Below are 15,717 nucleotides of genomic sequence, written 5' to 3'. Positions count from 1 at the left end.
ATTTAGGGATTTATTATTTTAAGGTTATCTAAGTCTGTAGGTACTGTAAATTTTCAATAGATGGTGCTGTATTACAATTCAATTATTTCACGTCTTTTTTTCAGATTTACGTACGACATAACTTAACCTTCCTTTTTATATTTTTTCCTGTATCATTATTTTATGTATACCATTCTAACTGTGATATTATTATTTTCTGTATTCTTATTAAATGTATTCAATAATTTAAAATAATATTAAATCAACATTTTATAAGAAAGCTACATCAACGCTTATATATATATATATATATATGACAGACATCTTTTATAATTATGATCACATATAAAATTCATTTATAATTCAAATATAATTCTTTAGAATATTTCTAAATCAAAGATTAAGACTTATGATTAAATCAATTTAACAATTATGGTCACTTATTTGTGCAACTTATCTGACCTGTAAATATTGTGGTCCGTGTGGTTGAATATGATGACGGTGCCTCTCATAATGTTGTTGTGGATGTTGCGGATCCTGTTGGTAACACTCTTGCGGATATTGTTGCGAAGGTACAGGCTTTAAAACGTGATTTGTTCGTTTCTCAGGAACAAATTGTTGACCACTGTTACGTTCCATTGTATCAACGGTCAAACGTGGATCCTCTATTAGCGTGTTGGATGCTTTAGTACTAAAAGTACATAAACATTTTCAATGATATTCAATCAGTTATATATTTGTTAAATAAAATGAGTTGTATTATAGATTGAAAAGGGGGGATGGGGGATGGGGGAGGGAGGGAGGGATTTAGGGGGATGATGTATAAACGTTTGGATAAATTGAGCTTTTAACCTTTACGTTTCTATCCAGTTTAATCGTAATTGATTATTGTTCTTTATGATAAATTGTTAATTTAATAATATTACTATTTAATGATATTAATTATAATTAAATAGATATTATATAAAAAAAATTATTTTATACAAATTTTATGATTTGTATTTTGACAAATTACAAAAAGCAGTTATTACAAAATACAAGCAGTATATATATATGTACTTAATAATAAAAAAATATTTTAATAGGAATAAATACGATTTGAATGTTAATAATAGAATAGTTCAAAGTATTACTTGTATGCTAATCAATAAAATTAAAGTTTAAAATACTATTTATTTAAAATAGTGTATAAATTTTTATAAAAATTTTGTTATAAAAATCATTATCATCATTGATCATCATCTTCATATAAATTTCTTAGTTATTGATGTTAATCATTATACAATCTTTTACGATACTAAGGAAAATGTAAATGTTTACTTACCAATGTACTTGTTGCAACGCAGGAGCTGTATTTCTAGTTGTGCAACATCTATCGGATCGTAGGAAACAAACGAATCCCATTATCAGTACTGAGAGTACGGTGAAACCCCCTACGGCTCCGATAATGAGTGGAGTCTGAATCATAAGGGAAAGTTTGTCCTATTAGGAATGTAAATGCATAACTATACATATATATATGTATATATATACAGCGACTATTATGAATGCATGTGCATTTGTTTTAAGTTTGTCTAAAGAATAACACATTTTAGAAAATGAATTACATTTGTTAGCGAATAGAAAAAGAAACCCCAAAATAAAAAAAAATAATAATAATAATAATAAAGAAATATAAAATATAATATAATATAACCTTATATGCAAATATTATTATTTATATTATAATTAATATATATTAATAAAGTTATATTATATTATATATTAATATAATATAATATAACCTTAAATGCAAATTTTCTATCGTTTACAAGAATACAAAATAAAATAATAATAATAATAATAGAAATAAATATATATATATATATTAATATAAATATAAATATATATATATAAATATAATTATATATATAAATATAATATATATATATATATAAAATATTATATACTTTTAAATTCAAATTTTGTATTTAGAACAAGATCAAAAAAGAAATAATATTATAATAAAAATAAATATAAAATATTATATAACTTTAAATGCAAATTTTCTATTGTTCAAAAGTATACCAAAAGAATAATAATAATAATAATAATAATAATAATAATAATAATAATAATAAAAATAAATGTAAAATATCATACACCCTTTAAATACGAATTTTCTCTTAGAATAAGACCAAAAAAAAAGTAATAATAATAATAATTAAAAAAAAAAAACAACAAGAAAATTTAAAACATAATATACATTTAAATGTAAAATTTTTTTTAAATAATTCGAATTGAATATTATCGATAAACGTGCATTTTGTTTTATCGATGGTACGTGATTAAAAGCATAATGACAATTTATTGTACGTAATAAAAGCAGATTTCGACTAGGCAAAATCTCGTATATTAATATGTGTCACGCATTCGAGAATTAACAAGGAACGCACGGTGAATAATAATTTTACCTGGCTTGGTTCGTCGACCCTTAACATTAAACTTCTGCGGTCGCTTCCACGATCATTCTCTACGACAACAGTATATATTCTTTGATCCTCTTTTACAGTACTGGTAAGTTCCAAAATTGCTACGTAACAGTCTGCTGATGCCAAAGGTTCTAAATCCAGTGCACGATAACGAGATTCTAAAACATCACCTGTGTGGATATAAACAACGATTTGTATCAATCAATTTTAATCAAATTTCTTTTTTTTGTTTTTGCTAAGATTAATATTAGAAATCAATTTTTTTTTTTTTGGAGACAGATTTGGATAAAATATACTTCAAGATGTGACATGTAAAAATAGATTTTTTTTTGTAAATTTTGAAAAGTTATTATTTATTTTTTTAATAGCATATATATATATATATATATATATATATATATATATATATATATATAAAATATTTTTAATATTTTACAATTTAATAATTTAGTATTTATAAAAATTTAATTTTATAAATTATTAAATTTTTAATATTTTATAATTTAATAATTTAATATTTATAAAAATGTAATATTTAAAAATATAATTTTATAAATACTTATATTTTTTTCTATAATTAATTTATAATATTTCTTTTTATTATATTAAAAATATAATTAACTATATAAAATATATATTTTTTTATATTATATATAATATTTATATATAATATATTATTCTAAATATATTATTAAAATAATATAAATTTATATATATATATATAGAAGAAAAAATTATTCTAACCTGCGTAAAGTTTGATGCTGCCCCATTCCCATACAACAAGACGTGGTTTTGGATTTGAACAGAGTCTGATTTCTAATCTTGCTGAACTACCTTCCGTAGCTGCTACGATCAATTTTTCCGTCATCGTTGGCTTCACCACCTATCGACAAAATCGAATTCTAAAATATACTTTACAAATTCTCGATACACCGTTTGAAATTTCGATTACTCCTTGATCAGGTGGAAAATATGCATAAAATCTAAGGATAATAAAAAAGATTGGTTGGGCTTGTAAATTGGGGAAAGATGAAATAGATTTAATATGAAATATCGGTATAAAATAACAACTTCGTTTAAATGTTAACATCGCAACAACTAACCGATTGGATTATTAAACCATGCGAAAATGGGGTAGCTTTGCGTTAATCAGTGACCCGTAATAAAGTTGACTGCGTACGAATGAGAATGTGTCCGTCGTTCATTGAATTACGAAATAAAAATTGAACGAGATAACTTAATACTAATCGTAAATCAGCATTATATTTTGTGATATTTTCTTTTCTTTCTTTTAACCCCCTTTTTTAAATCTATCGTTCGAGAGTTTCGATTTTATTATTTGATTGGGTAGATAATTAAAAAAAAAACGTATCCACATCACACAATTTAATAGCGAAACCTTCAAAAAATTCAACTTTCCTGAAAATCAGACGAGTGTATAGTATCAGGAGTATGATAATTTATTAAATAATATAATTATAATTATTAATTTAACTTGTTTTGCAATTATTTATTTAATAACTATGAAAATGCGCGCCTGTATGAATGCAACCCTCCAGACACACTTAAAAATGTTGCTTGCTGTTTATACACGTGTGTATTACGGGTTGCCTATATTTCGGGCAGAAAAAAAATTCCGTCTCATGAGATGGCGCTCGCAAGCAACATTTCCAAGTATGTAGTCTGGAGGGTTGCATTCATACAGGCGTAATGTTTTTATAAATAATCATAAAGAATTTAATTTTAATTTTGTAATTAGTTATACATTTTTTTAAAAATAATATTTAGTATTATAAATGAAAAATATATTTTTAAATATTAAAATTATTTAATGTTAATTTGTGATTATTTATTAAATAATCATAAATTTGGTAATAACTGTAAATAGCATCGAATTAATTTAATTGAAAATAAAATAACTGATAAAGAGTCATTTGATTTTTGTTCTTATAAATTTGGACTTTAAGATCACTTTTATAATTATGGGCACACACACACAAATATATTTGTGAGTATACTTGTGAGTAAATGGGAATAAATCTTACCCTTGGTGCACCGACCACTTGCAAAAACACGGGGTCGCTTTTAACCTCCCTGACTTGTCCATTGATCTTGTTCGATGCTAGACATATGTACTGGCCTTGTTGCTCGTAAGTCACGTTCGTCAGGATCAATCTTTGACCTGTTCCACATTCCACTGGTATTCGATTGTCGGGAAAGATTTGAGCCCATCTAAAATCGTAAATACGAATATACAAATACATATGAATATATATATATATATATATATATATGTGTTATCATGAAAGACAGAAATTGGATAATGTCAAGATTTACACGGTTAATGTCAACACATAACGCGAATATGTTGGTGAAAGAACGAATATTTCAGTTTATTCTTATATACATTGATATTTCGGATATATACATCAAACGACCATATGTGAATCTTGACGTTATCCAATTTTGGTCTTTCACGATACACATACACACACACATATATATATGTAGATAGAGTATGTTAGATAGGAGTTTCTAGAAAATGCTGTGTTGAGTGAAACTGTGTTATATGAGACTTAAAGTTCATTATTTCTACGTGTCATTATTTCAAGGTAATTTAATTTAAAAAAATTTAATTCAACAAAAATCATGTTATCAAATGTTCTAGAAGTATTATTACCTTATAAATAAGTTTGTCACAATATTTTTAATTATGTTAGAACAAAACCGTGTTATAGGATTCTGTGTTGTAGTACAATTTTTGCAATTTGTGAATCATTTTATATCAAAACGATATTATAGGATTCTTTATTATAAAAAGGGTTACCTGTATATATCAAAAATATTGATCTAATTACTACTAACTTAACAATTACAGTACAACGCGTCATTATAGTAACTTTCGCTAATGCCATCTTTCAATAAGATGCGCAACTATAAGGGATTCCCCGAATGTCCCCGCAATGTCGTAAAATACGTATATCAATTTTTATGTTATCAATTAAATTTAAATTAAATTTAATTAAAAACCGATTAATTTTTATCGATCCGATTTATTAAAAATTTGCATTATTAAATGATAAAATATTTTGTTGATAACAATGATTGATTACGCTATTAATTAAAAATAATAATTTTGTTAAAAATTGATTCTTTTGAATTTAAGGTTAGTAACGTGACATTACTTTCCGCGCGGTGCACCTAATATATTATAACTAATTTTATTAATAATTATTAAAGTAAATTGTCAAAATTTAAAGTTATTTATTATTATTTAATTATTTTAATAATAGTTATTAAAAATAGTTTAAGTATTTATTATTTCTTTATGAACAATTAAAATGTAATCATCAAAAACTCATAGAAAACGCGCAAAATTCAGCCATGCCTAATAGGTTAACTTTCCATTCTTTTTCTTTTTCTTTTTCTTTCTTTTTATTCTTGGCATCATGTCAAAATGAACATCCTGACAATAATAATTAAACTTGTGGACAAAATCAGATATAGTATTATCTCTCTCACCTATAATCAGCCGGTGGCATTGAGTCGGCGTGACACTCGAACGACGCACCGGAGTAAAGCAGTGCCGTAGTCAACAATTCAGGTCCGACCGAGATGATAGTTGGTGGATCTGCATCCAAAGTGATCGATCCTTTGATATCTTATTCATGAGAGACCTAGGAAACGAACGTAACCAAACCCCTTTTCGAGCCCACAGCAAAGCGGTTTACACCGTTTGCCACGGAGTTAGCGTTTGCGTTTCCGTTTGACCACTGGAAACGATTGGGAGTGGGGTATTGGGGCTAAGGGTTGGGGGTTAGTAGAAGGGAATTTTAAAAAGATCAAGAAACATAACGGACCCCATTAATACTAGCTCTCGGTTAGATTACAAATAAGGTCAAGTTTGATTACTGGGAACAATCTTTGATGGGGGTGGGGACTGGGGGGTTTGGGGATAGTAGAAGATTATTTTAAAAGATCAAGAAACATAACGGACTCCATTAATAATAATTCTCGGTTGTGGATTATGGATAAAGTTAAGACTGGTTATAAATTTGTAGAAAATAAGATTGTGGGATAAGAAAAGAAACATCAAAAGGAGGATGATGATGATGATGGTGGGGTAGAGTAATTCAACGAGGTTCTACTTCTCGTTTATAAAGAACAATAAAGCTCTTTCCTTTATGTAAGAAAATGGCTAACATTATTTACTTTCGATGGTTATAGCACGTGAACCACTCAAGTAGCATCTTCCTACACGTGGAGAAAGATGGGTGTACGTTTTATCGTAAAACGAAGGTGGGAAGGAACAAGCATAAGCGAGAGGGTGTATTAATGTGTATATGTGTGTGTGTGTGTGTGTATGAGTACGGTTGTTGATTAAGCTTTGCCATTAATAACGGACACATACAAGTACCTTAGATCTATGCACCTAGTTGTTTCTCATTTTTCTCTAGTGTTTTTTTATTTTTTGGTTTTTATTTTCAGATCCTTCGTACTTTTATTTTCGTGGGGTAAGCTGGGGGATGAAGGGAGGGGAATAAAGATAAAAAAAAATATATAGCTCACAATTTACGGAAACTTGAACCATAACCGGACTACTTTCACCCTCGGTGTTGGTTGCCTCGCAGATGTATTCAGCCGCATGGTTTCTATAAACCGGTGAAAACATTAGGGTTTCCCCGATGCTTGCGATATCAGTGACACCTAGTGTCTTCGTACGCCTCCAAATGATCGATGCTGGTGGATTAGCGTCAGCCAAACACCTTATTTCCAATTTATCTCGTCCTTCTTCCAATTGGCCATGTGGTACACCAACAACCCTAGTTTCTGGTGCATCTGATTTTACAAAAAAAAAAAAAACAACCAAAATTTTATTACTTTTTAGTAAATTATTCAAAGATATTTGTAATTTTTTATTTTTATTTTTTACTTTACACAATTCCAACCAATAAGAGGAAATTGTATTATAAGATGGCAGATCAATTTAAGAAGAAAAAGAATCAAAAGAAAGAAAGACAAGAATTGTGTAGGGTTTGTTAGTTATTTTTAATGAATGAAATTAATAACACAATGGTCTTGTTTTTTTTTTTTTTTTTTTTAATTGTTAAAAGAAAAATAATTTTGTAAAGGACAAATATATATTGTTCACAAAGGACATTCACACTTTAACGATTTCTTCAATAAATTGAGATATTAATTAATAGAAAAAGAAGATAGAAAGAGACAGAGATGAATAAACATTGAAAGGTTTGCTTTTCCTTTCTACCTTAGTCAACCTAGTATTCCAGAATACTATGATAGATACTTTAATGGATACAAAGCATCGCGTTCCCGATCGGTTCTATTATTCCCCCAGTAACAATTACGATTTCCTAGTTGCGGTCAGGCGTAACAACCTAACGAAACTTTTGACCGACTTCTTGGTAAAACAAGTCAACGTCCTAGATTTATACACTTCGACAAATTCATCAGACTTTTTTTTTTAAAAACCTTTTAAACGAAATATTTCAATCTTTGTTTTTGTTATTTACATTTTAAATTTGTTTAATTGTAAGTAAGTTTGGAAATGAGATAAAAAACAAAAAAATTACATGTGTGCATATCACACAAGTTAGAAGTGAAACCTTTAAATAAACAAATTTCGAGGATAATTTATTATATAATATTATTATTAGTATATTATTTGTACTTCTAATTAGTAATTATTTATTTAATTATTAATTTAATTTATAAAAATTTGCGCCTGTTCGTATGCAATCCTCCAGACACAATTTGAAACACACTTGCAAGCGCCATCTACTGGGACGGAATTTTTTTTCCAGTCAAAACTGTTTATACACGTGTGTATGACGGGTTGCCTGTCTTTCGGGCAGAAAAAAATTGTTTTCACTTTATACCGGTTTAGTTTTTCCCACTACATCATCGTGTTGCATTTTTTCAAATCATACTTATTTTGAAAAAGTTTTCACTTCAAAAAGTCAAATCAAAAGTTTCGATAAAAACTGGACACGTTAGTATAATATAATTCTCACGCTAACGCATCAGCTCGCACTTTTATGTCGACCCAGAGAGAGAATGTACACGTATAGTTACGTGTGAAGGGACGAACGGGGGAGGGGAAGGGGAAGGGGGGTAAAGGGTGCAGATTGGAAGGGCAGATACGTTGGTATATTGATTACGAGCATTAGCCGAGTGGGACTTTTTCCGAGCAAATTGAAAAGTTTGCCTCAAAGCACAGATATATTCCGTGCCGATGGTACTTCGATCGTGATTTCAACGAACATATGTGTGTCTGTCTGTCTGTCTGTGTGTATGCGCACGCAAGCGTAAATCACTCACTCTTTTTATATACGTGTGTATATGTGTGTCACGTTGCTCGTCACCCACAACGTCATTTCAGTTGCTCACCGAACGGGTGTCAGAGTTAGAGGAAAAAGGGGTGGCAGAGAAAAGGGAATGGGGGAAAAAAGGTACAAAAAAGAAAAGGTTAAAAACGCGAGAGGGAAAAAAGGAAGGGGGTAGGAGGGAGGGAAGGAGGGAGGGAGGGATCGGGGAAAGGATGCAACCGATTCGAATGGGTCAACGGGTGTTCATTCGCGCGTATTCCGGCTAGTCGTTCTTTGTAGATGCTTTCAAACGACTTTACACTGTAGTGTTATATAGACGACTAACTTACGATATATATTTAAAAAAAAAATATATATATATATATATTTATGTGTGCATGTGTGTATACGTATTCCAATAATAGTGTAGACGAAACGAATAACTGTAAAAATGATGGGTCGATTTTTTTCTATCTAAGAGAAAGTAATAATACCGTGAACTGCAATTAGTTCTGGCAAGATGGTAATGGGAGGGAGGGAGGGGTAGGAGTGGGTTGGAGGAAAAATCTTTCTTTTTCACAGATCTCTCATTGGTAGAATCAGAACAAATTTAACAAAAGCGAAATATGACGTTTCTTCGATTTAAATTCCAATATGATTTCACAAGCTTTAGCTATTTTTTTTTTTTTTTTTATTCTTCTTCTCATTCGAACTCTTTCCTGTGCCATTTAATGTGTTTCATATTATATTCCTTTGATATTTAGCTGATCAAGAAATCAGATAAACTTTTACGCGTCTTTAGAAATATCGTAACTTATTCGTTTGATTAATCAACGTGGAAAACGGAATTGAAATTCAACGTGTACAAACGGTTGAGGTGAGGTGAGGTGAGGTGAGGTGAGGTGAAGTGAAGTGAGGTTAGGAAAGGAAAGGAGACAGTATCGGGGTAAATTTTATTCGCTTTTCCTACGTAGTTAAAGGAAACGATCGATTATTCATTTATTCTTTTCATTTAAATAACGTCTTCGTCTTTACCAACCCAACTACTACTACTACTACTACTACTACTACTACCAACCCAAACGTGTATTCGAGAAATTTATTCGATTGTGATTTTTTTTTCTGAAGTATGCAAACCGAAAGGAAAAGATTTTGTATCGTTGTTTGATAAACAACAACGAAATGTACATCAATTCTATGAAAATGAAACAAGTCAAAGAAATAAAAGAACAAAAAATATATATATATATATATATATATATTTGTAGTAGAAATAAAATGTTGATTTCATAGAATTCTATAAATTGTTTAGTAAATTATAATAACATACAAAATAATACCATAATTACAATGTTATACATAAAATATTAATACTTGAAAAAATATAAAAAGTAAGGTTAGTTATGTCGCAAGATGCAAATCTGAAAAAAAAACATGAAATAATTGAATTGTAATAAAACACCATCTATTGAAAACTTTCAATAACTAAAAAGAACTGGATAACCTCTAAATTATAAATCCTTAAATTATTATATTAAAAAATAAAAACTAAACGCTATAAAAATAACACAAAATAAAACATAATTTAATTTAAATATGTATTTAATAGGAACAAAATTGTTTATATTAAATAATATTAAGAGATTAATTCAATAATTTCAAAGTTCATAGGAAACCAGCATTGTGGCACTGTATTTTTACATACAAAAATAGTTATGATTGTAATTGTAAAAAAAAAAAATAGAAGAGATTTCACACACAAATTTGTGTCACTTTAAGAAAACCTTTTCTACTAAAAGAGAAAAAATTCGTTTTGAAGGGCTTATTATCATCATTTCCCTGTCCCTTGGTCAGCACTGAAGAAAAAAAAAATCCTCGATATATGCAACGAATGCAGCTCTCAAGTATACAGCTGAAACGAAAAATAACTTCTTTCAACATCAACAACAACTTTTCACGCCTCTCACCCTTACTTTTTTTTTCTTCCTATTTTACAGTAGAGTTCTTCAGTAAACTTTCGAATCTCGTTCGGTATGGTAATTTAGTATTTTAGTATTTTAGTATTTTAGTATTTTTTTTTTTTTTATTATTATTTTACCGTGATTTCGCTAGCGTATAACTACGATTGAATAAAAAAAATGTTGTTTTTTCTTTAGCCGGAATTTTTCTCGATCGATAAAACTGCTGCTTCGTTAACGAAACAATGTTGTTGAAAAATAAACCAGTGCAAACAACGCGTTTTTTTTAAATGAATTTTTACCGATTTACCACTACAACTAACCTTTTGCCTTGGAAATATTCAAACAAATTAATTCTTATTATTTTTACTTTTACGTATTTTGTTTTCTTTTTCTTTTTCGTTTTTTTTTTCTTTTGTGTTTTTTATTTTACATTCACGTAATGTACGAAAGGAAGGATTACATTTTGTATGAAATTCTCATTTATCTTTATTTCTTTCACGTGTATTTTTTTTTTTTTTCCGTTAAATTTAATCTATCAAAATGTAAATTTTACGAAATAACAAATGATAGAACTAAAAAAAAAAAAAATAAAAATTAACGGTTTAAACAAAATTTATTTAATTTGGGTCATAGAAAATGAATAATAATACGCTAAATATTTGACGTGCAAGGGAGCCTAAATTTTCGTGCACAAGATGAACCAATATATTAGGATACGTTTATGAACCATGGGGCTACGATAATAGGGAGAGAAAGAAATAGGTGAAGAGAGAGAGAGAGAGAGAGAGAGAGAGAGAAAGGGTAGGAGAATGCAGCAGAAATTGTGAATGGGTCAGCGGGTGACCGTTCGCGCGTATTTCGAAATCATTGTTACGTGAAATGAACAGCTGCGTTGTATATATGCGCATCCAAACGAAAATCGTGATTCGATTTTTGTATTTTTACGGTTTGTTCTTTTTTTTTTTTTTGTATAATTTTCTCCTCGATCTGCCTTTCATACCACTGACATTTTTTTGTTTTTATTTTATTTTTTATTTGTCCTATCTCTCTTTGAATATTTATAATTAATTTAAAATATATAAATAATTATATAATATTAATATATATATATATATATATAAATAATTGAATATTTATATTATTAATTTTTGCGCAATAATTCATTAAATAAAACCCTTTAATCATTTTATTCATTAATTCTCAATGTAGAAATAAATTACTAGCATTAATATTACATTTTAATTTTTTTATTAATATGATAAATATTAATATAAGGGTTGTTTATATTATTTACAAATCGTCAAGTGTGTTAATGACAAATTATATCTAATTTAAAATAAGAAAATGTTTAGGAAGAATTAAATTGAATGAATCAGACTTGTGTTAGTTGTTTTGAGTCGAAATTTCTTATCACGAGTCTCACACGTTTGATTGTAGAAAAAAAAAGTCTAATTTTTGTCGAAACTTTTGATTTGACTTGCTTTTTTTTTTGTTTGTTTTGGCTTTTTTTTGCTACTGAAATATGTGTGTGTGTGTGTGCGTGTTGTTTTTATCCTTCTGTGATTTCTTTTTCTTTTCTACAACAGCATAGAGAAAATATGTCGAATAACGAAATGGGGGTGAAAAAAAAGGCGGGAGTAGGGGGAGGATTTCATTCGCGATTGATAGACTGCGAAAAGGGATGAAATTAAACGAACCGCCTGGCTTAATCTTTTTCGTTCCCATGCGAAGTAATCAGAGATCGCTTAATTTCTTTCACCTACCATCTCCCCCCCCTCCCCTTCCCCTCCCACCCATTCGTTTTTTTTTGCTTCTTTTTATTACAGAAGGAAAACGGGTCGTGATTCGTTTCAACGTTAGAGGCATTTGATACGATGGAAGGGGTTGGAGTAACGGGGTGGGGGTGGGGTGGGATAGGTCGTCGTCTAAAACGAATTAATAGCGGCTCGATTGTTCGACTTTTCGCATTGGAATCAATTCCGACCGATTAATCGGCGAGAAAGAAAAAAGGAGAACAACCCCTTCCCCTCAATCCTCTTTCCCCTTACCTTCCTCCTGTTCCTCCCCACCAACCGATTCCGATGACGCGGCTGAAATTCGCGTGCACCTCCGTACTTTTATGAGAGAAGAGAATAAAATGCAGGGAAAGGGATTGGAGGATGAGAAAAAGGGATGGGCAGGGGAGGGGAGGGACAGGAAAAAGAAATGTAAAAAGAAAAAAAAAGGAAGAAACGAAAACGAAAAGGAGAGAGAGAGAGAGAGAGAGAGAGAGAGAGAGAGAGAGAGAATATTTTTGTCGTTGCGCGTGGCAGCCAGCAGTTTCAAGCTTCCATTATGTGTATTATAATACCAATGAGAGAGAAAAAGAGAGTGTGTGCGTGTGTGTGAGAGAGAGAGAGAAACCAAGAAAATTTGACGTGCGTGTCGTACCAACGATACAAGAGAGTGAGAGTGAGAGAGAAAGAGAGAGAGAGAGAGAGAGAGAGAGAGAGAGAGAAAACGAAATGTACTGGCAGCATATTTTTTTTTTTCCTTCATCTTTTTCCATTTTTTTTTCCTTCGTTATGAATTCTCTACGGCTAACCTCAGTCGTATGGAAAAAAAAAAAAAAAAAACAAAAAAGAAAAGGAAAGGAAAGGAAAAATTTAAAAAGAAAGAGACAGAGAGAGAGAGAGAGAGAAGATATAAAAAAAACATGGCCGGTGAAAAAGAGGGAACAGGAAAAAAAGCGCGAATTTAATTTGACGGCGCTGACCGAACTGGCCCCCTCCCCTCTCCCACCCACTCCCCTCCTACCACTGCTAACCAACCAACCAACTGGATGCGCATTATTTCTAACCTAAGATTTCATCGCATTTAAAATAAACGTGAGCAAGGTTTAAGCTAGCAAGCAAGGATTACTATAAAAAAAAAAAAAAAAATCCCTACGTGAAGGAAAATGAATATTTCTCTGACTCTGGGGTGGTGGTGTCTAGGATCTAAAGGGTCTAAGGGTCGTTGATTTTTGTTCAGAATTCAATTACGAAATTTTCTTCAGAAAAATTACACGCAGCCTTTTCAAAGAATCCTTTTTTTTTTCCCGTCATATATCCATGCGGGTTTTCAATGTTTTTTTTTTAGGTTATGTTCGTTCATCATTTTTTTTTCTTTTTTTTGGTTTTATTTGTGAGGGAAAGAAAAGATAGAAACAAACAAAACGTTTTTACCACCCGGACGGTCTATCTCGCGGGGAAAAAAAAATCCCCGCAATCCTTTTAACGTTTCGCGTTTCTTCTTTACTTTTTTTTTCTTTCTTTTGTTTCATTTGGTTTTTTTTTTTGAAACGTAATCTTCTTTATTATTGCTTTGCTAATATCCACAGTGAAAGAGATAGATATATAGAGAAAGAGAGAGAGAGAGAGAGAGAGAGAGAGAGAGAGAAAGAAAGAAAAAATTGACATTTTATGAACCCCAATTCAAACAAAGACCACTCGATAAAGAAATAATCAAAGTGGGTGGGGATGACAAATATTCATCGTATCGACGTAAATTCGATTCTTATATTTTGTTTCTTTTTTTTTTCTTTTAAATAATCAACACACATTCAACTTGTATTAAACCCCTCACACATAATCACATAATAACAAACGATAAAATTTAAAAAAGATTATTAATCTCGACGACATGTTTATTATTATTATTATTATTATTATTATTATTTTATCTTCTATCTTTGCGTAATATTTGAAAAAGAAATTGTGAAAAATCTTTGTCTGGAATTAATAAAAAAAAAAAAAAAAAAAAAAAATGTACGTCAGATTAATCCAACGACGATGCCAATCTCTCTCTTTCTCTCTCTCTCTCTTTCTCTCTCTCCCTCTCGTTTTCTTCTTTCCATTTTCTTTTCGTTTAACGAGATTAACCCGTTTTCATTTTATCCATTTACCAACGAATCCCAGGCATTGTTCTTGTCCTCGTATACGTTTACCCCGTAACACACACACACACGCACACACACTTTAAATACATACATATAACCCTGTCCTCGTATACGTTTACTTTTACACATACATATACACATATATGAGGATACAGGGATACATACCATCCACACCCACTTCTAACTCACCTAAAACCCCTTTCCCCATACCATGACAAAACCCTGTTGATGTGATTTACGATTATACTGAAATTTACATCCATTCCATGGAGACGTAGAGCAACAGGGCCCAGTGTTTTACGCTTCAGCGATTGTGAAATCTGACTGTTCAACTCCAATCTGGGTGACGTTAACCCATTTGTGGGTACTATTTCGAAGGTTGCAATGAACGTTGATCAACAACGATTAATGCGAAGAGTATTATTGGGTCTAACTTTTTATATCAGCAATTCGATAAACAAATGAGAAAAGGAATGAGATGATATTATTTTTCTAATTCGTAAATTGTGTGTTTATTTTTAAATTAATCCTTCGTATTATACTACATTTAGTAATTGCATTTCTTAACAATCTGTTCATCATCTTCATTTTAACGAGGTATAATTAGGGGTATGATACACTAACTATATTTAATTTGTATTTCATTTGAATTTAATACAGTAATTGTATAATTGTGAATTGAAGTTTAATTGAATTATTTAAATTTGAAATATTTTATGAAAAGTTATTTGGAATGTAATGTTTTTTTTTTATTTTTTTTTTTTTTATTGTTAGTTAAAATGAATTTTGTTTGAACGTGTTGTTTATTAACGATACTTGTAAAACTTTTAATATGAAGCTGAAGAAATTATTTTTTGTATTTTAACTAATCGTTTTAATTTAAATCAAATTTTATACTTGGAATTTTCGAAGGAATTTTTATGAATTAAACATTGGAATATATAAACCAAATGAAATAATATAATATACCAAATTCACGCACACACAAATATTATATACTTTTTGTTAATTTATATTTTGTATTAAATATAACATTGTTTTAATTATAATTTTATTTG

General features: G+C 29.7%; 1 protein-coding gene across 2 annotated transcripts in view; it reads right to left on the bottom strand.

Moving 5' to 3' along the window:
• Positions 1-15,717, bottom strand: part of LOC107066047 (synaptogenesis protein syg-1) — a 161,838-nt gene that overhangs the window by 9,660 nt on the left and 136,461 nt on the right. For both annotated transcript variants that reach the window (XM_089175463.1, XM_089175462.1), the window contains 7 exons: positions 7,020-7,289; positions 5,973-6,081; positions 4,496-4,682; positions 3,195-3,333; positions 2,433-2,620; positions 1,304-1,437; positions 442-670 (listed from right to left, as the gene is read on the bottom strand). In XM_089175463.1, coding sequence (XP_089031589.1) covers positions 442-670; positions 1,304-1,437; positions 2,433-2,620; positions 3,195-3,333; positions 4,496-4,682; positions 5,973-6,081; positions 7,020-7,289 — 1,256 coding nt within the window. The remainder of the gene's footprint in view (positions 1-441; positions 671-1,303; positions 1,438-2,432; positions 2,621-3,194; positions 3,334-4,495; positions 4,683-5,972; positions 6,082-7,019; positions 7,290-15,717) is intronic.

The sequence above is a fragment of the Polistes dominula genome, unplaced genomic scaffold (genome assembly GCF_049000335.1).
Source record: "Polistes dominula isolate Pdom_NZ unplaced genomic scaffold, Pdom_raw_medaka contig_17, whole genome shotgun sequence".
Classification (NCBI taxonomy): Eukaryota; Metazoa; Arthropoda; class Insecta; order Hymenoptera; family Vespidae; genus Polistes; species Polistes dominula.
Note: the sequence above shows the minus strand (reverse complement) of the source record. Positions and strands in the feature narration are given on the sequence as shown.